General features: G+C 45.4%; 1 protein-coding gene across 2 annotated transcripts in view; it reads right to left on the reverse strand.

Moving 5' to 3' along the window:
- MYH9 (myosin heavy chain 9) overlaps positions 1 to 26,230 on the reverse strand; it is a 95,550-nt gene that overhangs the window by 17,159 nt on the left and 52,161 nt on the right. For both annotated transcript variants that reach the window (XM_073325086.2, XM_078850629.1), the window contains exons 11-28: positions 23,884 to 24,002; positions 22,164 to 22,316; positions 19,137 to 19,310; positions 18,368 to 18,541; positions 17,670 to 17,784; positions 14,482 to 14,675; positions 13,859 to 13,980; positions 13,297 to 13,366; positions 11,873 to 12,033; positions 10,893 to 11,001; positions 9,878 to 10,009; positions 9,040 to 9,246; positions 8,296 to 8,433; positions 7,081 to 7,204; positions 6,071 to 6,242; positions 5,247 to 5,459; positions 4,705 to 4,849; positions 3,913 to 4,119 (exon numbers count right to left, since the gene is read on the reverse strand). In XM_073325086.2, the coding sequence (XP_073181187.2) occupies positions 3,913 to 4,119; positions 4,705 to 4,849; positions 5,247 to 5,459; positions 6,071 to 6,242; positions 7,081 to 7,204; positions 8,296 to 8,433; positions 9,040 to 9,246; positions 9,878 to 10,009; positions 10,893 to 11,001; positions 11,873 to 12,033; positions 13,297 to 13,366; positions 13,859 to 13,980; positions 14,482 to 14,675; positions 17,670 to 17,784; positions 18,368 to 18,541; positions 19,137 to 19,310; positions 22,164 to 22,316; positions 23,884 to 24,002 (2,729 nt within the window). The remainder of the gene's footprint in view (positions 1 to 3,912; positions 4,120 to 4,704; positions 4,850 to 5,246; positions 5,460 to 6,070; positions 6,243 to 7,080; positions 7,205 to 8,295; positions 8,434 to 9,039; positions 9,247 to 9,877; positions 10,010 to 10,892; positions 11,002 to 11,872; positions 12,034 to 13,296; positions 13,367 to 13,858; positions 13,981 to 14,481; positions 14,676 to 17,669; positions 17,785 to 18,367; positions 18,542 to 19,136; positions 19,311 to 22,163; positions 22,317 to 23,883; positions 24,003 to 26,230) is intronic.

Below are 26,230 nucleotides of genomic sequence, written 5' to 3' on the forward strand. Positions count from 1 at the left end.
AGGGTTGGCCAGCAGCCCTCCTCAGCTCCCTGTAAGTAGGTGTGGGGCTGGGCTGCCACCCAGCAGGCTATCAATTGCCACAGTTCAGGTGTCCCTCCCCCCACTGCCGTGTGCTACTCCTGACCTAAGCCTTGGAGCTGCTCTCAGGAGCCTCCTGCTTGCCGTGTGGCCGGGGCGGGGGGACGGACAGACTCACGACAGGACACGACACACAGGAAAAGGAGAAGGAGAGCGGTGCTGATGTCAGGGGGTCCCTCCTCCCCCCGCTCCTGTATCACATCTCCACGGGGGGAGGGGGGGGGGAAGGGAGGGGAAACACAACAAGGCTCAGAAACACAAGTCTCAGGACAGAGGGAGCTTGCTGGAAGCTGCTGCTGTGTCTGAACTTGCTGATCTACTTCAAAGGGCAGCATACTTAAAGGGGCAATGTGTGTCTCTGTCACACACACAGACACAGACACACATGCACCCCGGCACTTTGGAAAGTCGGCGCCTGTGCAGCCATGCATGGGCTGTCCGGAGGAGGGAGTGGTGAGCTCCAGCCGGATAGTGAGAGTTCATCATCATGTTCAGTTTCCACAGGGAAGTGTTTGCAGCCACTGCCCTATGTCTATTGTGTTTCCTCCCTCCTGCCTCCCTCGGTGCTGCCTTGTAGAGCATGAGGCTACAACAACAAACAACAACAACAACAAGTTAACCCTTGAAGGCTCAGCCGAGTGCTAGTTCATCATTTAGCAGCAAGGCATTCGCTGGGAAATAGCCTACCCTCTTACCCCACCACCTCAACCAAACTTCACAATCATCTTTGGTGAGTATAATATTCAATTGTTTAAAACTTTTACTGTATATGCATATAATGTCTTGTCTGGCAAAAAAGTTTCCTGGGCAGAGGATGAAGGTGGGTGGCTTGGATGGAGCTTGTAGCCATTGGCTCGTTTATGGGGCTGCTCCTGCCAAGGCTGGCTCCACTGGCTCTGCGGCTGCTGCTGGGTTTGAAACACTTATGTGCCAAGGCTGGCACGTAGAGACCCAGGGTCTTCAAGGTGGTGTGGGAGTCCTTGAGACCATACAATTTGCTGTCTGTTTGCTCTGCAAATAGGGCCCGTTTGTTCAAGGGCAGGTCCTGCAAGGACTCCTGGGCCTCAGTGAACAACTCAGGAGCAGCCATGAGGCTCACCACATGGAGATAGTGGATGCCATGGTGCAGGCAGGAGCATCACCAGTGTGACGCCGCCTGGAAGGCCACCCTGGCCGCAGTCGTGCCCTTATTGAGGATCGCTCGGAACTGCTTCTTGGAAGCTGCAGGGAGCGACCCTTCAAACTTGGCCCTGGCTTGCCACATGTTGAAGTCATACCGGCCAAGGAGGGCTTGGTGGTTAGCTACTCTCAGCTGAAGGCTGGAAGATGAATAACCTTACGCCCGAAAAGATCCAGCCTCCTGGAGTCTACTTTTGGGGGTGGCCCTGGGTTGTCCCTGCCTCTACTTGTGGTTAACCGCCTCAACCACAAGGGAACTAGGGGCTGGGTCGGAATACAAGTACTCATGCCCTTTGGCTGGCATGAAGTACTTGCATTCGGCCCTTTCAGAGATAGGGGCCAGAGAAGAGGGGGTCTGCCACAGGGCATTAGTGATCTTGGAAACCCCTTCATGAAGGGTAGAAGCTGAGGAGCAGAGGATGTCAGAGTCAGAGGGCTCCTCCAATTCCTCTCCCTGAAGCTAGAAGCAACTCTTCAAAAGTTTCTGGTGCACCTTGGCGTCATCCTGAGGAACTGGGTGAGGGGACCCCATGATAGCTTCGTCTGGCGACTAGGATGATGCCAGTGCCACGGGAACAACCACGTCCATTGGTGGTCCAGCAGCTTGCTCCTCTGGGTCCTCCTGGACCTGCGGGGTCTTATCCCCCAAAGTCTCCAGCACCGGAGGGGGACGGGATACTGAGGCTGCTGGCCTCTGAGGCTCCAGACACCGATCGGCCAACCTGGGAAGGTTGGGTGAACCCCCAGGGTTCCACAGGTACCATGGTGCCGGCCACTGTGCTTGGGGCCATGGGACAGGTTTCAGTGCAGATAATGTCGTCAGCACCGCTGGTACTGGGGCTTGTCCCACAGTTAGGGAACCTCGCTCCATACCGGAGCTACCAGAAGAGCAGTTGGTACTGGGTGACCAGGATCAGGCTGAGCAGTGGCTCTCGTCCGACTGGTGCCAGTTGCTGCGTCCCGAAGCCTACCGGTCTGAGTGAGACTGTCTTGGTCATGCTCTTGGGGACCAAAGGCATTCGGCAGATCTGCGTTGGATACCCGGCAATCCGTGCCTCATGCTACTCAACCAGTACCGGGACATCGAATGGGACCAGGAGCTACTATGGGCCGGTTGCCAGGAGGATCGTCCTGATTAGGGCAACCTTCCTTTTGGAGACGGGCGATGACAGCCCGGTGATCGGCATTCTGTGGTGTCTGATCAGTATCAGGCCCTTGAAGACGGCTGGGGCCGGTCCCAGAATTCTTGCTGGGTGGCGTGTGCCTCAGAGGGTCTGTGCCAATCTACCACCGAAGTACGCCTTGAGTCCCTTGATTGGTGCCCCTGATGCAGGGACCGAAGAGGGCTCCACACAGGTGAATGCTGGAGCAAAGTCCCTCTCGATGCTCGATACTGCTGAGGTGGGGATACATGCAGAAGTTCCAACGCGGGTTTTCCCCAAGACCAGGGTACTGCCAGAGCCAGCGAGGGTGCCACTGGGAGCCAAAGGATCTCCTGAGCTGCTTGAAAGGCTTCAGGTATTGACAGCACCCGACACTGGACGGGGCCTACACCATCATCCGGAGTCACAGGCAAAGGATGGGATGGGCTGCACTGCTTGACTTGAGCTGGGGCCTGACTTCCCGAAGGAGACATTGAGCTGCCCGACACAGGTCTTGGTTCCCCCCCCAAGCCCTCTCCTTTCCCTTACAGGAGGTAGGGGATCTTCCCCTCAGTCTTTTTCGGCTTCTTGACCGGAGCCATGCAGGGAGGCCGGTGCCAGTTCATGGACAGGGCTGGCATAGCCCTGCGCACGGAGGCCACGGTGCTCAGTGCAGAGTCGGACCGCTGCTCCAGTGCCAGAGAGTGAGTGACGACTCCATTAGGCGCACTCTTAGACGGATACTGCGCTCTTTCTTCATCCTAGGTTTGAAGGACTCACAGATACGGCACTTGTCACTTATGTGCCCTTTGCCTAAGCACCTTAGGTAGCTGGCATGTGGATTACTGACGGGCATAGGCTGTTTGCAGTGACCACAGGGCTTAAAGCCTAGAGACTGGGGCATGCCTGATCCCCCAGCTGAGTCCCGTTCGGGACTAATGAAGCGTTCAAGAACTACTACTAAGGGTAACTATATTACAGGTTTTCAAAGTTTGCAAGAACAGAGAACGAAACCACACTAGCCAAAGCAGCAGATGTTCCAGCACCATCACCGGCAGCAAGGAGGAACAGAGGGTGGTGGGGAGCCGGCGGCGCTCCTTATACAGTGCCATGCAGGCACCACTCTAGAGGGTGCCAGAGCCAGTCCCTTACGGATATTGCTGAGGGAAATGGTGCATGTGGCAAGCACACACACCTAATATGGAAGGACGTGAGGAAGCACTTGAAGAATCCAGATTTTTCAAACCCTCAGAAACGATGATTCAATTATTGAGTCACTTCACCCCAAATGGATGTACGTCTGCTCCTTGTAACCCTCCTTCCAATAGTTGTGGAGTTTGCACAGCCCAGGAGGAGGTATGGCTCCTGTAGGACATATTTACTATCTGGCCATCAGCTAGGAAAAGCAGATGTGGCAACCCACTGCCCCATACAGACAGAAGTTCCACTAGCCTCCTACCTGCCCCCAGCTCTGTGCAGACACAGAAGCGAAGGAAAACTCACGGACCCTTACCTGGAGTTTGGTGACTTTCTCGGCCAGCTCTGTCCGCACTCTCTCACCATCTGTAAATTTCACCTGTAGTTCTTGGAGCTGGGCCTCTACTTTCTTTCGCTTGTTCTCAGAGTCCCCTTTGCCTTGCAGAAGCACCTTCACCTCATTGGACAGCTCAGCACGCTCACTCTCCAGAGACTGCTTTGCCTTCTCAAGATTTGTTTTCACCTGAAGGAGAAAGAGCAAATTTTAGATGTAGTGGACTTTAGTTTCACTGAGGTGTTTATTCTGATAGCCAACAAATAGTAAGTGTTTCACAGTTAGGCCCTGTCTGCTTTCTCAAATAAGCAGATCCCATAGTTAGAATTCAGCACCCAGTCACTGAAAAGCTGCAGACATTTACCTACTCAAAGTAGTAACAGTCATGGGGAGAAGCTAAAACTGAGGACAGTCTTGTAGTTCAGATTACCACAGTAAGAGCAGGGACCAGAGATCAGCAAGTACCATCACTGAAAGGAACTAGAGAGTGTCACAGTACAGTACAGTTATATTGTGGGAGGGAGGGAGCACTGAGTGCAACATATTAAGGGTAACTATAATGCTTCAGGGTATATGCTGATCAACTGGGGGTGAAGGGCACCAGCAAGAGGGGGGTGAGAGAAACACAGGAGACAAATTAGTTACCACTCTATAACTGACCAGGTGTATTTCCGTAGTCCTCTTAAGCTTTAAATATTGGCCCCTGTTGTACACCAGCTACTGTTCCAGAGAGATTGTCTGACGCGGCACTATGACTCCCGTTCTCTTACATACCCGCTTGGTTTGTTCCAGCTGCTCTGCCAGCTCCTCCAGTGCCTGTGAATGTTTCTGCCTTATCTCCTGGATTTGTGCCTCATGGGTCTTTGCTTCATCATCTAGGGTCTTCTTCAGAAGAGTCACTTCCTGTTCCCGTTTTGACCTGCAGAAACCACAGACGTTTTTAATGGACAAGACCAAGGAACATGCATTCCCCTGTAGCTTGGCATCTTTGACAGAAATAACCAGGTACTGGTTAAGAGACCCAAGCTATGAAAAGATAAAACAATCCATGAGTTATCAGAGTCCAGCCTTACCCACCTCTAAATTTTGTGAATCTAAGCTCAGAACAAAGCATGGAGAGTCTGTTTTGCCCATTGGCTGCAGGAAAATATCAGCTTTCACAAATCTTGAGAGAGACTGCAGTCTTAACCAGACATTTCACTCTAGCCTCTAAGTCTCTGCAGCTGCTGAAGTATTCAGTCTTCTCCTCCCATGGTGAGGATGCTAGCACCTGGTTTACCTCACCAAGCACCACTGTTTTTGAGTATTGCAGTTACCTGAGTTCCTGCTGTGCAGCAGTTGAATCTAGCGTATCCTCTAGCTCGGTTTTCAGTGCCTCCAGCTCCTCTCCCAGATCCCGCTTCTGTTTTTCTGCTTTGTTCCTAGCTGCCCGCTCAGACTCCAGGTCTTCCTGCAGTTCAGTGATCTGAGATTCCAGCTCCCGGATCTTTTTCAAAGCCATGTTCTTCTGGGCTGCCTCCTCCTCCATCCTGCATAAGACACAGCAATAGAGTTCTAGCCACGTGAAGCTTGAGTGACCCCCCACCTGTCTCCAGAAAAGTCATAACAAAATTGTGAACAGGAGAAAGGTTAGTGCTCTGCATTCGTCTGTGAGGCCAAGGTCCCAGTTTCTGGTCTTATTCCCTCCAGTTAAGGTTCTAGTTCCATCTGCCACTGATTTAGAGGAGATTATCTAGTTCAAACTGGAGGACAGAGGAATGTTGACATGGTGGGAGAAGACAGAAGAGAAGGGGCCACGTACTGTATGTTAATTTGTAATATAGAACGCAACTTAAACGTTGACTTTTCAAGGTTGATTTTTGTATCTGTTCAGTAAACTAAGCTGCCCCTGCTGCTGCTCATGTCAGCCCCCCTTGATGTATTACTGTCCCTGGGAACATGGGCATTTCACAGCTTGTTCATATTCTACTGCTGCACGAGTCTGTGGCAGGAATCAGCAGTCAAAAAGCTATAGAGTTAAATGCATTGATTTTACAGTCAAATAAGCTAGTTTACAAGAGCTGCCTGTTCCATTCAGTTCCTACTCCAATAAGCAACACAAGACAAGAATTTTGTCTGTGATCAGGTGGTGAGGCCTCACCTAGCCAAGGCTGCTTGTAGTTCTTCTTCCTTCTTGGCCAGCTGCATTTTGAGTTCTGCAATCTGAGCCTGCAGCTCAGCAATCTGGTCATGCAGATCAGTGGAGTCTCCCTCAAGCTTCCTGCGAGTCTTCTCCAACTCCTGCCGCTGCTTCTCTTCGCGACGCAGACGTTCTGAAGGAGACAGACAATAGCATAAATGAAGATATTTATTCTTAGGACACTGCATGATGTATCAGCAAGAGCAAAAACTGAGTGACTGAATCTTTTCTAACATGGCATCTAATCACCACCCTGCTGGATACTGAATGTTCTTCCAATGACCTGTAGCATACGCCCCCAATCTTGCACTCCTATTAGAAGTGAGATCTAGAAGATGTTTCAGGTTCTTACTTTACAGCCAGCTTCCCTTATTCTCCTCCATCAAGAGGATACCTTTGCCAGGTAAGACGGTGCCATGCTCCTCCCAACCTACATCTCACTGCACATGTAGCTACAAAGTGATGCTTAGCAATAGCTCCCCTCCCTGCACAGAAAGGGAATGGGCTGCTCCAGGCTGTGTTTCTCCCAGCAGTTTTTCCACAGAGACCAGTCAGAGGTGAGTAAAATCTTTAAATCTGCACCCTGAACGGCACTAACAAGGAGACACTCTGGATCAGCAGCAGCACTAACCCCCGTGTACAGGTACCACTGGAAGCAGAAGAGCAGAGACACTTCCACAGCACGAAAAGAAATCAAACCAGTCTCTCTTTGCCATTAGTCTGCTGGTTTAGAGGATTTTATTTAGACCAAAGCTCAGCTGACAAGGCATATAACCTTCAGCCAGCCAGCCGCTGAATGGTTCCATCAGACTGATCAATAGCATCCCCGCTACTGCCCCAGAATATTAACCCTTTGGTAACTGGAATCCCAATGAGGCCATAGACCTAGAATCAGTCTGAGATTCAGGAAATCCTGACTGACAGGAAGACTAATACTAAATAAGCAAGTTCTTCCCAAGCCCCCTCTCTACCTTCCAGATCTGTAATCATGGCCTCATGTTTGTTCTTGAGTTTAGCCAGACTCTTTGACTTCTCCTCTTCCTCAGTTAGATTGGTTGTGAACTCAGATATTCTGTCTTCCAACAGTTTCTTCTCCTGCAGGATTTAAAAGCCAGTGTCAAATCTGGTGCTAGAATTTGGATGAACTCATTTGTATAGATTGAAATAGGCTATAATCTGTTCATATGTGCCAACTCCTGCCACAGAAACAAACCCCAAACCCCAATCTTGGATCTGGCTAGAGAAAGTGGTGGCTGACCCACACTTCCTGGGTTTCCCAAATCCTATATATAGCATCATCCTATGACCAACGATCTTCTGAGGCTACAGCATAAGGGGTTGGATATGGGGACAGTGTAACCCTTACACTTTAGTTTCCTGGATTAAGAATTAGGATACTGTTTAATTTAGGCCAAGAATGTTCCATGGCTTTTTCACTGGGCTGCACAACTCATTCTAGGTTGACAATGCTTGAATGACTGTATCAAGTCCAACTGTTTCATGTATACCTGATTAGAAGTAAAGGAAGTCTGACACCCTCCTGCCCCCATCCTCCCCACCACACCTGGAACTAGTCATATAACCCCAGTTTGTTTTCCCAGCTTCTTGGACTTGAAGCACTCTTTTCTTGGAATCCAAGCGTGGGTGGGGGCAGGAGTCCTCTGGGCTCTCTAGCAACCATACTTCTGCAGGACACAAGGAATGAGTGCTCACTGGCTTCAGAGGGAAGTTCACTGACAGAGTGGGAGTGGAGACTGATCTCCAGGTTTACAGGACCATTCCCTGGAAGGAATTTTACACTGACCAAAGGGAGATAAAAGTTGGTGATAATAGAGACTTCAGGATTCAGTGTAGATTCCAAATACTAGCTATTTTTAAAATAACTGATTAATATTTGATAGCCCTTCAAAAGTGAAGAGAGCTCTTTAGGCTACGTGCTGCTCACCGTAGGCAATATAATTAGACAGAACAGGCCACTCAAGACTGCTTGAGCACAGTACCAGTCTCTGCATATTGACCTGTTAACTGGCAGCTAATTTCAGGAATGTGTTCAGTTCAGGAAGTCAGCAAAGTCACTGCAGACCCAGTTTAGCCCCTCCCTTGACAACATACCAGGAGTGGCTACAGCTGACTTCCTGTACCCACCAGACCAGCTGGGCACCCCAATGCTGTTGTGTGCACTTTACCTTGCCCAGTTTGAGATTCTGGTCTTCCAGAACTATCAGATCTTCCTCCAGCTTCTTCAGCTTGGCCTCTGTGGTCACCTTCTCCAGCTGCAGCTTCTGCCTTGCACTTTCCTCTTCCTCCAGCTGCTCCTCTAGTTCCTGAATAAGGCCCATGACATGTTATTCATACTGCTCACGTGTCATCACTATAGTATTAATACAACCCTCAAATTACAAATTGACCCTCAAAATGAGGGTCTCCCTATCCGCCAAGCAATCCCCAATATATCAGAATTCTGTAGCCACTAGTTGGATGTAGCACACTGCATTCCCAGCTATACATATAATCAAGTACATAAACTTATATGCAAAGTGGCACTGCTGCTTCTGCTAGAGCGGATATGTAGTCTCCGGACTACCACTTTAACCAAGGATCCACCCAACCACCTAGAGCAACCTCAGATTCAACCATCACCTAAGAACTGGGGAAATTATCTCAGATAGCTATATGCTTATTAGGCCTAGCTGACCCCAGAACTAGAACTGTCCTATTGCAGTCTCCTCAGTCAACAGTCTGTGCCAACGTCCTGAAGGCACGAGTGAGATAACAGACCCTAACAATTTAAAGTGGAGTTCAGACCCCCTCTTCCATACCATTATTTTTTGCCTCCTGTTCTGTTATCTTTCCCACTGAGAGAGTACCAGTACTCTGATACTCACCTGCCACCTCATTCACACACACTGGTGCCATTCCCAGGATGTTACCTGAATGTTCTGCTGCATTTTCTTCTTCTCAACCTGCAGGTGTTGACACCGTTCCTCCTCTTCCTCCACCCTGGCCTCCAGGTCATGACAGATTTCCTCCAACTCTTGTTTCTTTGCTGTTAGACGGGCCCTTATCTCCTCAGCCTCAGCACAGAGCTCAGTCTCTGCCTGCAGCTGCTCCTGAAGCTGCAGCTTCTCTGCTATTAGCTACACAAGAGAGAAACCCAGGATCTTTAAGTTCCAAATCACAACCTTTTGGTGACTTTACTTTTGTGCTAAACCCCAGGTTTAAACCTCTTCCTTAGATTTTGCAGATATGCTCTTCCTTTTACATGGACTCTTCTCAGTGCAGGACCAGGAGTCTCCTGATGCTAGTCACAAGCCAAAGTAGTCATGTCATGTTTTAAGTTTTATCCTTTTGCATAAGCTTGTATAGTGCAATCATGTTACATCAACCCTTGAGATGTCTGGGGACTGCCCTTCTTGAGTGAGTGAGATTTCCTCCTCCCTCATAAAGAACACACACATGTTATCCCTAAACAACAACAAAAAAAATCCTTCTCTACTCCAAGCCAGAGACCATTAGTGACCTCGTTCTGTTTCTGTGACTCTCCACAATACTCAGTCAATGGAGATTTTAATCCAAATGATGGCTGTAGCGGAGCAACAGCTGTTCACTGTTGCAGAACTAAGAGAAGAGTGCTGGGGTGCTTAAGCCAGAGAGAACTAATCTATACACTTAAGCAGGAATCCTGCAGCTTGTAGATCATGGACCAGCTATGTGAAAGAACAGCCATATAGTAGTTTGACTAACTGGAGTTCTGTGAGGGAGATTCACCTGTGTTTGGAGGGTCTCCATCTCAGTCAGTCTGTTTTCTGCAGCCAACTGCCTCTCCTTGACCTTCACCAGCTCTTCTTCCTTGGCCATCATCTCCTCTTCCTGCCTGCTTACCTGCAGCAGGGGTTTCACCTGCAAGGAGAAAATTAATGGAACGTAGAGAGAGTCAACAGCAAGAAAAACAACAGGCCAGTCCCAACACAAGCTTGGATAAGGTTTCTTTTAAGTCTAAAGGACTGGTCAATTGCCAGAGTTTTGTTGGGGACACTAGAGAATGCCATGGTAGGAGAGGTGCTGCTGGGAGGCAGAATCACTGGAGACTCTGTATAATCTATCCTGCCACTAACTCTCAATACCTACCCCACCCCTTTCTTCAGGCCAGGATACAGCAGGAAGAAGTAAGTAACATCTAGGTGAATGGAGAACCTGGTGCTGAGCCAGGAAAGACAGCAGGAGAGAAGAGCAAGAGTGCAAATCCCTCTGCATGTTGGTGAGGGATAATTCACAGAAAGGTCAATCAGAAATCTCATTTCACAGTAGGGAAAATTGAAGATTTACTCAGCTCAAGAGCCTCATTCCTGCTGATGCTTCAGTTATAGGCCAGAAAATGGAGTCTATTGGTAGAGGATCAGAACCTCAGGCACGCCCCCTCTTCTACTGCTCTGGGGAGGGATGGGGAACCCCTCAACTCTAAACAACTCCAGCAACAGCACAGATCAGCTATACAACGAACAGCCCGCCTCTTGGAAGGGTGCAGAGGACAAGACTCTTCTGGGTTTGGAGGACTTGGAAGATTACTTTTGCCTTTTCCACAGTGTTACTAGATTCCTATGCAACAGTGCACCTGAGGCATGCAGATATCCTGCATAACTACACTGGGGACAGCTCAGCTGGCATTATCCAGCTGCAACATGGAGCAGAGACTCTGTACGGAGAAGTTTTTGTCTTGCTGAGCATGGAAAGCTCCAGTTTCAGCTATTAACCCTTTGCCAAATAGCCAGATGAGAAGATGTACCTTGGTGAACAGCCTCCACCACTGCCAATTACGCAGCTTCAAGTAGGCAGCACAATTCCTCTGAAGCACCTTCATTGCAGTTAGTTGCTGTTGACGTTTGGCAAAGGCCCTGAAAAATAAGAGTGGTCAGACAACCAACAAGCCACAGGTGCCACACAGACATCTACATCAAGTCAATCCTCAGCCACTTCCAACTTTCATTTCCAGATTGTCCTTTTTAAACCTTTCATGAGCTTTCTTTATTTCAGACCTTGACTATGCTGTTGAGTATACATGGGCTGTCTGTCCCTTCATTCATTTTCTTCACCAGTGAGGAAGCACCTTCTCTCCAACTTCTGCCATGAGGAACAATCCTCCCTGCCTCAGTGACTCATTACTCACCATCAAGAGATCTTTGTTCCCTTTCCCACGTCTCCCTTCACTATTGGTTTGATGTCTGTTTGCTCACCATACCATTTGTCTGCTTACAGAAGTGTGCTGTAGTTTACAGAGTTCTCTCCACAGTCACAACTCTAGAGTTTTGAGAGGCAGATACACACAAAACATTTGTATTGCACTACACGGTCTCTATGTTGATGGCAGAAACCCTTTTCAAATTCTCACATCTGCCGTTTGTAGTTGCAACTGCTCTAGCAAGAGGCTTCCCCATTGCCTGAAGTACCTATAGACAAGAGTACGCTTTACAGCCTATAAAAATTAAGGAGGATGTAGGATACTAGCTCAAACACTTCGTTGCAGAAGTCTTTACCAGGATTTAGCCAATGCATTGCAATTTCACTCTGGGTCAAGTTTATACAAGCTGTACTTGAGTTTTATAAATGCCTTAAACATCAGCTGTTGTGTTTTGAGACTGAATCATCAGATAAGAGTTAGTCCTTTCTGAAGGGAATCATTTTTAGCTGGCTTTGTAGAATATAAGCTTGACCCAACAAGGATGAGTATGCATTTGACACATGTACATCATGGAGCATGGTCCTTACTTTCTGGCTAGGTATCCTCTGCAGCATGCTTGGAACTCAATAATGACATCTGTGATCTTCAGGTCTCTTTCCTCCTCAAGGTGAGCGAGGACTCCAGCTCTGAAAAAAACTTTACTCTGTCCAATTCGGTACAGGTTTGGATCCAGCTCCAATGCTTTGATCTAAAGAGGGAAGATGCACCCGTTAGAAATAGGAAAACATCTTATTGGAGCTGCACTGGGACTGCTCTGAGTGATGTGTCACAAGAAATGACCATTTACAATGCTAGAAGACATTCCTCCCCTGCACTGAGATCTGGCCAGTTGACAGCTGGCTCTAGAGCAGTGGTTTATAACCTCTGGTCTGCGGAGCACTGGGGGTCCACAGACTAGGTCTAAGATCTCCAAAGGGGCCCACACACTTCCATCTGAAATTTTCTAGGAGTCCACAAATGAAAAAAGGTTGAAAACCACGGCTCTAGAGGAAGTCTTATCCTCAGCTGGATGCACAGGATGGGATGGAGAAGCAGAGAGGAAACATGCAGTCAGGTTCAGTACACCACACTAGAGCATTTAAGTCTACAAGAGTGCTTTAGGGAACATGTCCAGGTCTGACCACTTGTGCATAAAAGACATCTTACTAGCCAGTTTAAGAAGCTACAATGATAATATTGTGCTCCCACCCTCTGCTAGAGGTTGTAGTCGGATTTGAGATTAACCCAGTATATTTAAATATATACTGTGCTTAACCTTCCTCTTCCCTTCCTAAACAGCACAGACTTGTTGAACCCTCCCATAAATGATACAACTCTTTCAGCTTCTTTACTCTTGCCAGAAGAAGTGCTCCACCTAGTTTCCTCTTCCCCTAGGAACTGCTTAGCATTAAGCATTTAACAGCTGGGGAAAAAAAATCAGCCACATTCTGCATGTGACAGAGTGGATATGGCATCCATTACACACTAGTTCAGTTTCAGTCTGAATGCTCAATAGCCACTTTGCGACAGACATTCCTGCACTAGCCACTTGGACCTGCACTAAAAGCAGCTATCGCTACAGGCCATTCAAAGAAATTTGTCTTGAAGTACATGTTCAACTATGCATCAAGAACAATTTTACGGCCAGTGAACAATCCATGCAGACCAGAACCACTGCCATCTTACACGGTGCCATGTGTTTGAGTCTCAGCTCACCAGCATGAAAAATCCCAATATATCATTTGGTTAGCAGAAGGTCCAGAAGCATTAGTCATAGGGGCTTTTACTTTCTATAGTCCTCTGCTACTCTCCCTCATAATGGACCAGACATTCCAGTTGGAGAATTCAGGTCCGTGAGCACAATGGATGTATTTTGTAATACACCTAGAAAAGGAAGGTCGGTCTGATTTAGACCTTCCTCATCTCCTCTCCAGCCTCAATGCATACAAGTAAGGTTTACGATGTGGCTTACCATCAGCACACAGGCCTGCTTTCCATCCATGAATCCTTTGGGAATTGAATTTGGAGTCAGGATCTCATATCTGTAGGGACAATCTGTGTGTTAGACCAGTTTGACAGATCTCATACAAGTTGCACTAGACACTCCAATGAAGAAATCTGGGAGAGAATACCTGTAACATATTCCTATGGAACTATGAATTTGTATAGTTTGTACCTCTAGTGGATTACAGAATACAGTGTTTATGCCCTTTGGTATTAGATGATAAAACCAGTCTTGGCTGAGGTCTTCTACCCATCATATCAACTACAGGTTTACCACGTAAGTCACAGCTGCTGTTGTGAGAGAAGCAAAGCAGCCCAGATCCAACAGATTACTACAACCTCTAGAGACCTTGCTGCCATAACAACAAGTGGCGAACTCCTACATCACTGCCTTTGCTATTTAAGTCCCCTGCCATTTAGAAGCAGGGGCAATCAAATTATGATTAAAACAAAGCAGCTCTTATGTACTGACCATGCATTTAAACTGGTATGATTAAGAGGCTGCTTTTATGCTCTGATCAGAACTTTACCTTTGTCTGAACTCCTGGAAGACGACTCTATTGGGAAAGCCCTGTCGGCAGATACGGATTCCCTCCAGCACTCCATTACAGCGGAGCTGATCCAGGACTAAATGGGGGTCCAGTTTGCCAGCCTAATGAGGGAAGGTATTTAGCAATGTTAAAGAACTTTACAAGAGCTGTAAAGAGAGACTCCTACTCTGCTCACTGAGCTCAAAGTACCCTTTCCAGGGGAAGTCATAAGGAAGGCCCTTATGCCTTCTTACTTTAGAGGCAAACAGAGATCCACCTCCAAAGTTAAGGGAGTTATAGGATTCATTCTTAGTGCTCTAAAACAGTCTGGCTACTATTTAATTAAAAATCATATATCTGTGAGCTTCAGGGAGGTGTTAGAAGTGGACTATAACTAAAATGACATCAGAGATCTAAGGGTAACAGAGAGAGGTTACTCTGTTACTTTGCTGTGCAACAAATGCAGTCACCAGGGAAGGAAACTCTTCATACCCCTCTACAAAGCCTTGCAAGTGACTGAAGCCCATAGTTGTGTCCCTTGCAACAAGCACGTTTACCAGTCATCCCCTCACTCTCAAGACACTGCCATTATTTTGCTAGCCCAGCCAGAGATCGTCCTTCACCTTCTTCTCATGATTGGGGATGATGCAGCGGACAAAGTTGGGGTTGGTGTTCCTCAGGGTAGCCATCAGCTTGGATAGCTGTTCTTTGTAGAGCTGTCCCACTGTTCGGAACATACCCTTCCTGGTTTTAAAGGCTCCTGGCAATGCTGTATCTGACATACCAGCCACCTGATCCAGCCCAACTATACGGTCAACTAAACAAAACACAGGGAGAGAGTTAGAACTTCCACTAGAGTCTGGTAGGTGAATGTGTGCAAAGAACATTTGGGCAGAGCAGGATAAGAGAGGAGCTGCAGGATCCTTTTTGCTTCTTCTCTACACAGACGTAGAAGTCCTGTCCAAGACTTGTGCAGGAATGGGGCAGGAAGGAAAGAAAGCAGCAGCTCACTACTGGGTCTCTGAGTGATGAATTGTTGTGTGAGATGGACCCAACTGGCAGTTTAAAAGAGCAGTTGTATTGTGAAGAGCAAACAAAAAGTGGCATAATGGATTTTGTGTTTACTACCTCAGATTCCACACCAGGCTTGGTTAGTTTCCAAGTAAAAAGATGACACTTCTAACAGATTCAGCCTGAGGTCTTTCCTTCCTACACAAAGACCAGCAACCCTGACACAAATGGAGCTACAAGTTCAGCCAGTTACTTGCACAGCAAGAACTCTGCTTGACCTTGCAGGGCTGGCAGTTAGAAAAGCCACATTCTTAACCGGTAAACTGGGCAAACCTGGAATGGAATCACCACAAACTTGGAACACCAAAATACCATTATTTGAGTCACTTTTCAGAGGACAAGTATACTGTACATTAGATACGAGAGTGCGCTACACTTCCAACAGCCTTGGGGGGAAAAAGTTGTTAGAGATCTTAACAGCTCCCTTTTGTACCACAAACACTGTACTCCAAGTAATTGAAGAAGACATTAGACACAGATTAACAGAGTTTCTCCATTTTTGAACTGGGTTATTTTATCAATAGACACTGGCCAAACTTTGGGGGAAGAGGCCAGGAGAAGCTATAGCACTTATCTTCCCAACTTTCCTACCCAATTTCTACTAGCCTGCAAAACTAAGACAAAAATTCCCTAAGCTCCTAATCACAGTGGCTTGGTAGCATCATTGCTTCTCTGATCTTAGAATCCCAAGTTTAGATGCCAGGTAACAGCTATTACCATGTCAATGGGCAGGGAAAAATCACTCCAAGAAGATACATTTAACTTGAGTACAACCTTGCTTTGGGGTAAAAAAACCTTGTTGTTAAGATGAGACACCCCACAAAGAGGCAGGCTCTGCTATTCAGCAAAGGCAACGTTACAATCTGCCACCCCTACAATAGCTACTAAAAATAGGGTCAAGTATTTCTAATTAGGGAGAAAAAGGCTATGTTTCTGGATGACATCATAACAGTATCCCAGATTCTAGCTGGAACAATCCCCTTAAACTCTTGATCCCTACAGTCTACATGAAAACAGTAAAAATGACAATCATTTAAGACAGAAGCTTCAGCTAGGAACAGTACATGGGGACTGCTCAGCTGCATTCTGTCATTTAATGACTTCTGCAAGCCTGATGCAGTACAGCATTCACTAAACAGGCCATTTTCCATGCAGAACAAGTCACATGAGACTTGGTCTCGACGTAATTCTCAAATGGTTAGCAGCTGAAGTCAAATCATTCCGCCAGAGTACTATTCAGCTGAAGTTCTGTTTTTATAGGTACCATCTCAGAAGCCATCCCTCAAAATCCTGCACTGAAATGCAGCATCACTGTGTCTGTATTCAAACAGGCGATGGAAATGTTTGCTTTTTGGCTATTCCTAGGTTTCCTTTCTAACTGTTCCTATGCATGTGCTATCCATGCACTGAGGAGTGCATGGATAGCACATGGATGTGCCTGCATTTTCAAGTATCTCACTGCAAGATATGAGCTTTGCTTTTGTTTTTCAAGCCCAAGAGGGGTTACTAGCATGAAGCAAAGGAACTGAACAAAGAGAGAAGCAGGAGTGGCAAAGGGACAGAAGAATTAACGGAAGCATTTCTTGCATGGCTCTAGGATGCGTTACACACGACACGACAGCCGGGTTTCTCAGTCACCTGGTTCTAGATGAAGAATAGGAAAGTGTTGATAGAAATAGGCTCTCTGAACGTTCTGCATCTCTGCAACAGACAGAGACGTCAAAGAAAACCCAAGGGAAAAAAAAGCGATAGTAACAGTAAGAGTCAAAAGCAACAAACACATCCAAAGAGGAAAGAGTAAAATACCTAATGACACTGCAGCAAGAACACACTAGTGACAGAATTAACTATATTGTTTCACCCTCTGAGATGTCATCTTTGAAGGTTGTAGCTACCGGCTACATGTTGGCAGATTCAGATTTTAGCCTGGGATTCCTTGGTTAGAGAAGTAGCTGCAGTGCATGCACCAGACTATACGCCAATGAATGGCAACCCCTCATTTCAGCTAGAGGGGATATTTCTCTTGTGCAGTATTGTTGCCTAAGCAAAGCAAGGCAGATAGCAAGTTCCAGATTAGAGCCCTGCAGTGGGACTGAGATCCCTTGGGTCCCGCTGCCACAACAGTGGGAGCTAGTAAAACATACTTTGTTGTAGGCGGGATTGGATGGGACAAAAATATACTCCCACCCCAAAAACAAAAACTACAAGATTACAGTAAATACTAAATCTCTAGTCAGTGTGTCAAATAGAATTTCAGCAATGTAAAGCAAGTTTCTTTTTTTAAAGTTTAAGTATTAAAACGTTTTTTAAGCAATGGATAGAAAGATTTGATGTCAATTATAAAAGGAGTTAAAAGTATTTTTACGGGGTTTAAGCAAGAAGTTTTACTCTTAGTGGTTAAAAACTCTGAATTCTATTATCTAGAACAACCAATTTCTTGTTTTGTTTTTAGTAGCATGGGGGAAATCTGTCTCTCTTGCAGGATCTAAGGTTTTTGCAGGTAGGAACAGGATAAAAATGCAAGAAACACTGCAGGAGCAGATGGGAGTGAGTATTGCGCGTCAGAATTAAAAAAAATAGTCCCACGCAGGGCTCAATTCCAGATCATGCTGATCTCTGTTCTCATTCTAAGGGGGAAAAGCAGCACATCTTGTTGTAGAGTTTTATCAGATATCAAATGATGTTAAAGGTCAATTCTTCTAGTAAAAACTGCTAACAGGAAAGAGGTTTAATCACATACCATCTTTCCACAGCTCAGACACAAACTTGTCCGAGGACTGGTGGAGAAGAGTAGCAATGTTATCATTCAGAGGATCCATGTTCTTCATCAGCCACTCATCTGCTTTGTAATCCACCTAAGGAAAGAATCATGTCAGTCACCAAGAAATTGACTGAGGGTTTCTAAGAATGCAGGATCTAGTAGGACCCTGCACAAGTCTAAAACCCAACATTAAGGATGTTGTTAATAGACAGTGTTTGTGGGTCTGACCCTCTACCCCCACTCTGCCTGCTCTGAGGTACCTAGTGAGCACATCTGCAGAATCCAGTTGAATTGCTATAGTATGTGCTGTTAAGAGCTAGGAGTGAGGCTGCAATACCAGTATGCACCACCTTGGCAGTGTCACTCAACTGAAGCGGAGCATCACTCAACTTGTTGACTCTTGGTGAACAAATATTCGAGGTAGGTCATCCTAGTCTCAGTTTGGAGTTTGAGTCTAGCAATGTTTACACCTACTATTTTGTAGGCAAGCCCTAGCCCACAAGGAGGATGCATTTGGTAGGGTCACCTTGGTCAGATACCTGAGTAATTATAGAAACTTCTTTCATTGGTGTGTGAAGCATCAGAATTCTAAAAACAGCTAGATCTAGTTAGATTTGTGGAAGAATCCAGCAGTATGTTCTGGATTCACTCCACACAGCAGCCTCCATGAGTATTACCTTGCCAGCATAGTGAATAATGCAGAAGTCAGCTTTGTCTTTCAGCTGTTTTGGCTTCTGGAATTTGGGGTGGTTGCCTTGTTCCTGCACCACCTTTTCCACAAAGCTTCTGTCAGTCGCTTTTGGGAACCAGCACTCTTCATCCAGCAAAGCCAATATACCAGGGGGCCCCGCCTAACACAAGGGATATACCAGAACATCTCAAAAAAGACACAAATCAGCCCTACTGCCAACATTAAAACACTTCGGGAAAAAAATACCCAGCCACCAAAAGCAGCTGTATTAAAACCAGATCCCCAATAATACAGAAATGGCTAATCACAGAATATCACCTGTAACTCCCCAGATTCTGTTATTTCCCCTGGATTCTGGAGTGTCCCTTTCACTAGTAAGGCCCCGATACAAGACTAGGATTGTCTAGGGAGCCTTAGGTGACAGAATGCTTTTGTAATGGAAGGAGAAAAGCTACTTGGCCACTCTCCTTACAAAGGGCATTAAAATACAGAAGGTCATCGCAGGAGATTGCACAAAGCACATTAATTTAGGAATGGGTACTGGTATATCTGATCAGCAGTATATTTGGAAGTAAGATGGAAATAAGTGCCCATGTTCACATCTAAGTAAAATCACTTAAAGGATTGCAGGAACTGGAAGGCCAGTCCCCAAACTGTCCAAGAGGCTGTATGCATGATAGCACAGAAGGCAAAAAAAAGCATGTAATGCAGCCTCTCCTTGCTGCTCAGAAAGGGTGTGCACATTGTATTTTTACCGGCTTCTCTATGAGCTCGATGCAGGGCTGTAGGTCCAGGCCAAAGTCAATGAAGTTCCATTCTATGCCCTCCCGCTGGTACTCCTCTTGTTCCAGAATGAACATGGTATGATTGAAGAGTTGCTGCAACTTCTCATTTGTGTAGTTAATACACAGCTGTTCAAATGAGTTCAGCTAACAGGGAGAAAAAGGGGAGAAGTTAGAGGGACACCACTTGAATGGTCACCTTTGTTAGAAGATTTACTTACTATTTTTCTATTACCATTTAGTATCACTTCTATAACAGATTAATTTGACAAAAATGTTCTGTGTACGCTGTACATCCGGTAGCACCATGTCAATCGCTCAGTTATACAAGAGCATCACTTATACACTCTACAATACAGCAGAAGAGTTGAGAAACTGCAGCAATCTGGGACCAGCAAGGTCTCCCCTTTTCCCACAACCTCAAAGTTGGGAGCTCCCTTAATAGATCTGGGGAGCAATGGGAACCTAGACCCTTCCCTCTTCTCCTGACCCTCCCCACCAAGTTTTTGCTCAAGGAGCAATGGGAACCTGGGGTCACATGGGAGAGGGTATTCTTCACTCTCTAGAGACTTCTGCAGGTCCTAGGAAGGAGTTCTGGAGCTGGGATGCCTTACCCGCACGTTGCTGAACAGGCTGACAGGCAGGAACGCACATAGGCTACAAAATGTCTGATGTTTGCATCTGATCCACTCTCCCTTGCTTCTAAGAATATTTTTAGCAGCACTTCATAGAATCCAAGGCCAGAAGTGACATAAGAATGGCAATACTGCGTCAGACCATCTAAGCCAGTATCCGGTCTTCTGACAATGCCCAATGCCAGGCGTTTCAGAGGGAACGGATAGAACAGGCAATCAAACCATCCATCCTCTGTTGCCCATTCCCAGCTTCTGGCACACAGAAGCCAGAGACATCATCCCTGCCCATGCTGGCTAAGAGCCACTGATGGACCTATCTTCCATGAACTTATCTAGTTCTTTCTTGAGCCCTGTTATAATCTTGGCCTTCACAACATCCTTTGGTAGAGTTCCACAGGTTGATTGCGCATTATGTGAAGAAATACTTCCTTTTGTTGGTTTTAAACCCACTGCCTATTCATTTCATTTGATGACCACTAGTTCTTGTGTTATGAGAAGTAAAACATGTCCTTATTTACCTTCTCTACACCAGTCATGATTTTATAGACCTATCATATTCCCCCCCAAAACCCCATCATCTCTTTTCCATGCTGAAAAATCCAAGTCTTATTAATCTCTCTTCATAAGGAAGCTGTTCCATACCCCTAATTATTTTTGTTGCCCTTTTCTGTACCTTTTCCAATTCCAACATATCCTCTTTGCGATGGGGTGACTAGATCCGCATGCAGCATGCAAGATGTGGGCATACCATGGATTTATATAGAGGCAGTATGATATTTTCTGTCTTATCTATCCCTTTACTAATGATTCCCAACATTCTGTTTGCTTTTTTGACTGTCGCTGCACACTGAGATGATGTTTTCAGAGAGCTATCCCCAATGACTCCAAGATCTCTCTCTTGGGTGGTAATAGCCAATTTAGACACCATCATTTTATATGTATAGTAGGGATTATGTTTTCCAACATGCATTACTTTACATTTATCAACACTGAATTTCATCTGCCATTTTGTTGCCCAGTCATCCAGCTTTGTAATTCTTCACAGTCTGCTTTGGACTTATCTTGAAGAGTTTTGTATCATCTGCAATTTTGCCATTGGTCCTCTTACTGTGTTTTTTAATGTGGGGTGTACATTTAAATTGAGCAGCTATTATGGTGTCTTGAAAAAGTTCCCATGCAGCTTGCAGGGATTTCACTTTTGACACTGTACCTTTTAATTTCTATTTAACTAACTTCCTCATTTTTGTGTAGTTCCCTTTCTGAAATTAAATGCTACCATGGTGAGCTGCTTTGGTGTCCCCCGCCCCGGGATGTTAAATTTTGTTTTGGTCACTAACTGATAACCAAGCGATTCAGCTATATTCACCTCTTGGACCAGATCCTGTGCTCTACTTGAGACTAAATCAAGAATTGCCTCTCCTCTTATGGGTTCCAGCATTAGCTTCTCCAAGAAGCAGTCATTTAAGGTGTCAAGAAACTATCTCTGTATCCCATCCTGAGGTGCCACGTACGCAGTCAACATGGGGATAGTTGAAATCCCCCATTATTATTGAGTTTTCTATTTTTATAGCCTCTCTAATCTCCCTGAGCATTTCAGTCACTATCACCATCCTAGTCAGGTGGTTGATAGTATATCCCTATTGCTATATTTTCTATGGTACAGTTTGGTTCATTTAAGATTTTTACTCCATTTGATTCTACGCTTTCTTTCACATAGTGCCACTTCCACACCAGCATAACCTGTTCTGTGCTTCCGATACATTTCGTATCCTGGTACTACTGTGTCCAACTGATTATTCTCATTCCATCATTGTAATCATCCAGTCTGACGTCCTGTATAACAGACCATAGAACTTTCCTAAAATTCCTAAAGCATATCTTTTGGAAAAACTTCAACAGATCATCCTTTAGTGTTCTGAAACATTTTTAGTCAATTTCAAAACATTCAAGTTGACAGTGGCCATTAATTCCACATTGCAAGAGACACCAAAAGTCATTAAACTTCAGCCTAAAGCTAACAAACATTTGGACTCTGATCTATAGGAGGAAATCAAGAGATACAGAACCATACAGATGGTTACCGTGGTATCCACAATGCACAATCCAGAAACGAGGAGAGCCTCAGAACATATTATAGGTAATTTAAATATTTGCAACAAATTTGAAATACTAAAGAATTTAACCTTTTGAAACAACACCTAGAAACTAGCCAATTAGTGGGGCAGTGAGGTTCCCCACTAAGAAAGATTAGCCCCTTTTTAAGACTGAACTGGACTTGTTTTCCCCAGACCTCAGTGATATTCTGCCAAGGAGCAAGGGCACAGGAACATGTTGCATTGTATGCAGGAATAGAATACTTCCTTACTTCAAAAATCTCAAAGCCGGCAATGTCAAGGATTCCTATGAAGGATGCCCCCTGCCTTTTGGTCTTATCCAGGGCCTTGTTGATGCGCATCACCAGCCAACGGAACATACGCTCATAAGTGGCTTTGGCCAGTGCCTCGATGGCAAAGTCAGCCTGAGTAGGAAGGAAACAAGAGTTATATTGTAATTCAAAACTGAATAGCTCAGTAATCTGGCACACTGGAGACTCAGGTTGAAGTCAGTGACCTGACTGGCTTAGTGAATGAGTCAGTCATTTTGCAGACTCTTCCAGATGAACAGGAGGGACTCAATGCATGGAGGACTTGCCATACTGGATCAGAGTCCAAGTCCCAATTCCAGCATCTTGCCTCTGGCAGGAGCCAATACCAGGTACTCCAAAGGGGAAATTCTGTCTAGTCCTCTCATAAAGGTCAATGACTACCATGGTGACTTTTCAGGGTTCCATAAGGGAACCATAGGTATTTGTTGAGTCTGGAGCTTGTTTTCTCAATGCCCCTCTTCCTGGAAGGTCAAATTCCCACATCAGAGGCAGAGAGTTGTATATTGAAATGGGAGGGCACCTCAAGGATGATTAATAGAATCTGATTGGTATCCTTCCTTCCCATCACCTCACTTTTAAAGAGGACATTTTTATAGCACACAGAGACCACAGTGAAGTGGTCATCACAGGGCAAGTTGAGAAGTGATACTACACAGAGTGCAGGCCTGATAGCCCTTCGGCAGAGGCAGCCAGTTTCTAGGTCAATTGCCACATATAGCCAAGGTAAAGGCCTAGCATGGTCTGCTCCATTTTACAACTAAATTTCTGCACTCAGAGAAGCCACAGGGCAATTGTCAACACTGAGGGTGAGTATGAGTATCACTATCTTTGCACCTAATGTGTAGGAAATGCCATGTAACAAGCTGACTGGCCCTTTACTGGGCTAGGGAACAGATTGCTCCATTTAATTGTTACCTATTGGCCCCATCAAAGCTAGGCACATCTATGAAGGCCCGAGAGAACTCATCTGGGAGAGACAAGGTGCAGAAGGGTAGCTGACTTCTCTAGTAGGCTCTGGAAAAGGATAACTCTCAGACAGCCTAGAGGGGGGACTGGGGATAGTTGCAACAGGAAAGCTGGCTTGCTCTTGTAACTGGCCCTGGAAGAGGGAGCAAGCCCTGAGAACCAGAGCTCTGCAGGAGAATGGGAAAGAACCGAGCCCAGGAGGGCACAAGACCCTTTTTGTTTATGTTGCACTTGGGACTATCACCTAAATGGGTTACCGGTGCCTTGCCAGGTGATGCAGAGAGACAACTGCCAGGGAGTTTCCCGGGGAAACTGGGGCAGAGCGAACAGTGCCATGGCAGGCCACAAAGAGTTACCACAGAGGCTGACTGCCATGTGCCAGCTTTGGATAAGACGTTGAGAGCCCCAAAGGGAATTCACTCCCTAGAGACAGGGAGCCATTTTCATATTTCCTTATCACAGGCCGCACAGTCAATATACATGGGAAATAAGAGCTACCTCACTCTGCACCACCACCACAACCTTCTATATATTGTAGATCACGGGAGCAAAAACTAAAGCAGTTTCCACGCTCAATTGCTTACATATCTGAGTCAATTAAGATGCTATCTGAGGCTATGGAAGTCTTTAGTGCATACAATAATCTTAGTACCATGTTATTACAAGGGCTCACTTACTTCTGCAGAACACATACCTGCTCTTTAGTCTGAGCTTTCTGGACATAGTCTCGTCCCACCTTGATACGAGGGCTTAGGATTCCCCTGGTGAAGTCTGTCACATTGATACCCAAAAGGTGGGATACTTTCTGAGCAGCTAGAAAGGAGAAGAGGAAGCAAAGAGATGTTCACCTTAATGCTCCTTTTGCTTCACAGGGAAATGACAAAAGGAGAAAGATATTCCCAGCAATCTATCCCTTAGAGAGAGTCAAATACCAGCATGGAATAGCTCTTAACTGAACAGGTTAACGAGACAATCAAAGAAGAGATCTAAAAACACTGGAGTGTGTTAAATTGCTTCAGGAAACACAAGGGTAAATTTTAGGTGATATTACAGGACCACTGGCCTAGTGGCACTATCAAGTTAACTGCCTGCACCCACTTTGAGGATGCATTCAAGTAGCTGAATTATATAAAAGGAATCCCAGCTAATAAGCCTATCTACACTGGCTGAATGGCCTCTTCAGACAACTGTAATCAGTGTAAGAATGTTTCACCTGGTGTGAGAAGGTCCTCTCTCCTCTCTGGAGGGAAACCATTTGAAGTGGATTTGCTAAATTATGACAGAATGGTTGAAGGTATAATCCAAAGTCTATATTTTAAAGGTCCTCAGCAGCCTCCTGTGTACTGGCCTCTTACTATAATTCATCAATTCCAAGTCCAGAATTATGATCATCTAGTCTGACATCCTACATAACATAGGCCATAGAACTTCCCCAAATAATTCCTACTCTTTTTTTATTAAAGAAACATCCCATCTTGATTTAAAAGTAGTCAGTGATGGAGAATCCACCATAACCCTTGCTAAATTGTTCAAATGGTTAACTACTCTCACTATTACATTTATGCCTTATTTCAAGTCTGAATTTGTCTAGCTTCAGCCTTCAGCCATTGGATTATATTGTACCATTCTTGCTAGCTAGAAGAGCCCATTATTAAATATTTGTTCACCATGTAGTTACTTAGAGACTAATCAAGTCACCCCTTAACCTTCTCTTTGTTAAGCTAAATAGATTGAGCTCCTTGAATCTATTGCTCTAATGCATGTTTTCTAATCCTTTAATAATTCTCCTGCCTCTTCTCTGAACCCTCTCCAATTTATCAACATCCTTCTTGAACTGTAAGGATCAGAAATGGACAGAGTATTCCAGGAGTGGTTGCAAACACAGAGGTAAAATAACCTCCCTTCTACTCTAGATTCCCATTTATGCATCCTAGGATCACATAAGCCCTTTTGGCCGTGGCATCACACTGGGAACTCATGTTCAGCTGATTATCCACTACGAGCCCCAAAACTTGTTCAAAGTCACCGTTTCCCCAGGATAGAGCCCCCACCATCCTGTATTCTTTGTTCCTAGATGTATGTTTACATGTAGCCATACTACAGTGCAAATTGTTTGCTCATGCCCAGTTTACCAAACAATCCAGATTGCTCTATCAGTGAAATGTCTGCATTATTTACCACTCCCTTAATTTTTGGGACACATGCAAACTATCAGTGATGATTTTGTGTTTTTTTCTAAGTCATTGACAAAAGGTGTCAACTACTGTGGAGTCAAGAACAGATCCCTGTGGGGCACCACTAGAAAACGCACCCACTTGATGATTCTCTTTTTACAATTACATTCAGACCTACCAGGTTTTCATCCATTTAATGTGCGCCATGTCAATTTTATATAGTTCTAATTTTTTTAATCAAAATGTCATGCAGTACCAAGTCAAATGCCTTACAGAAATCTAACAATATTACATCAACACCATTACCAAAACTTGTAGTCTCATCACAAAAAGATATCAAGTTAGTTTGACAGGATCTATTTTCCATAAACCCATGATGATTGGCATTAATTATATTACCCTCTTTTAATTCTTTATTAGAGTCACATATTAATCAAATTGCTCCATGATCTTGCCCAGGACTGATGTCAGGCTGAGAGGCCTATAATTACCCAGGTCATCCCTCATCCCATTTACCCTTTTTAAATGGAGCAATGGAGAGAAGTCTCCCAAGCATGCACTAACAGGGTGCTAATTACAGCTATTTACAGAGAGAACACTGTAGCTAAGGTACATGTATTATTTACCCATCACCGATCTGCCCATTCAAGCCTTATCAAGCGGAATTTTAACTGAAACAGACTATGAAGGGATATTTCCTTAAATCCTTTGAGCAAGGGGCATAATTTTGGTAGAGAATAGGTTTTATAGGTGTTCTGATACATCTGACCACAGGTGAATACTCAGATCACATGGCAATAGCATAACAGTTTCAGCTAGTTGCCATGTTCACTTCCTGTCCAACAGCACAAGAACACTGCCACATTC

This window comes from Lepidochelys kempii, chromosome 1, assembly GCF_965140285.1.
Source record: "Lepidochelys kempii isolate rLepKem1 chromosome 1, rLepKem1.hap1, whole genome shotgun sequence".
NCBI lineage: Eukaryota > Metazoa > Chordata > Testudines > Cheloniidae > Lepidochelys > Lepidochelys kempii.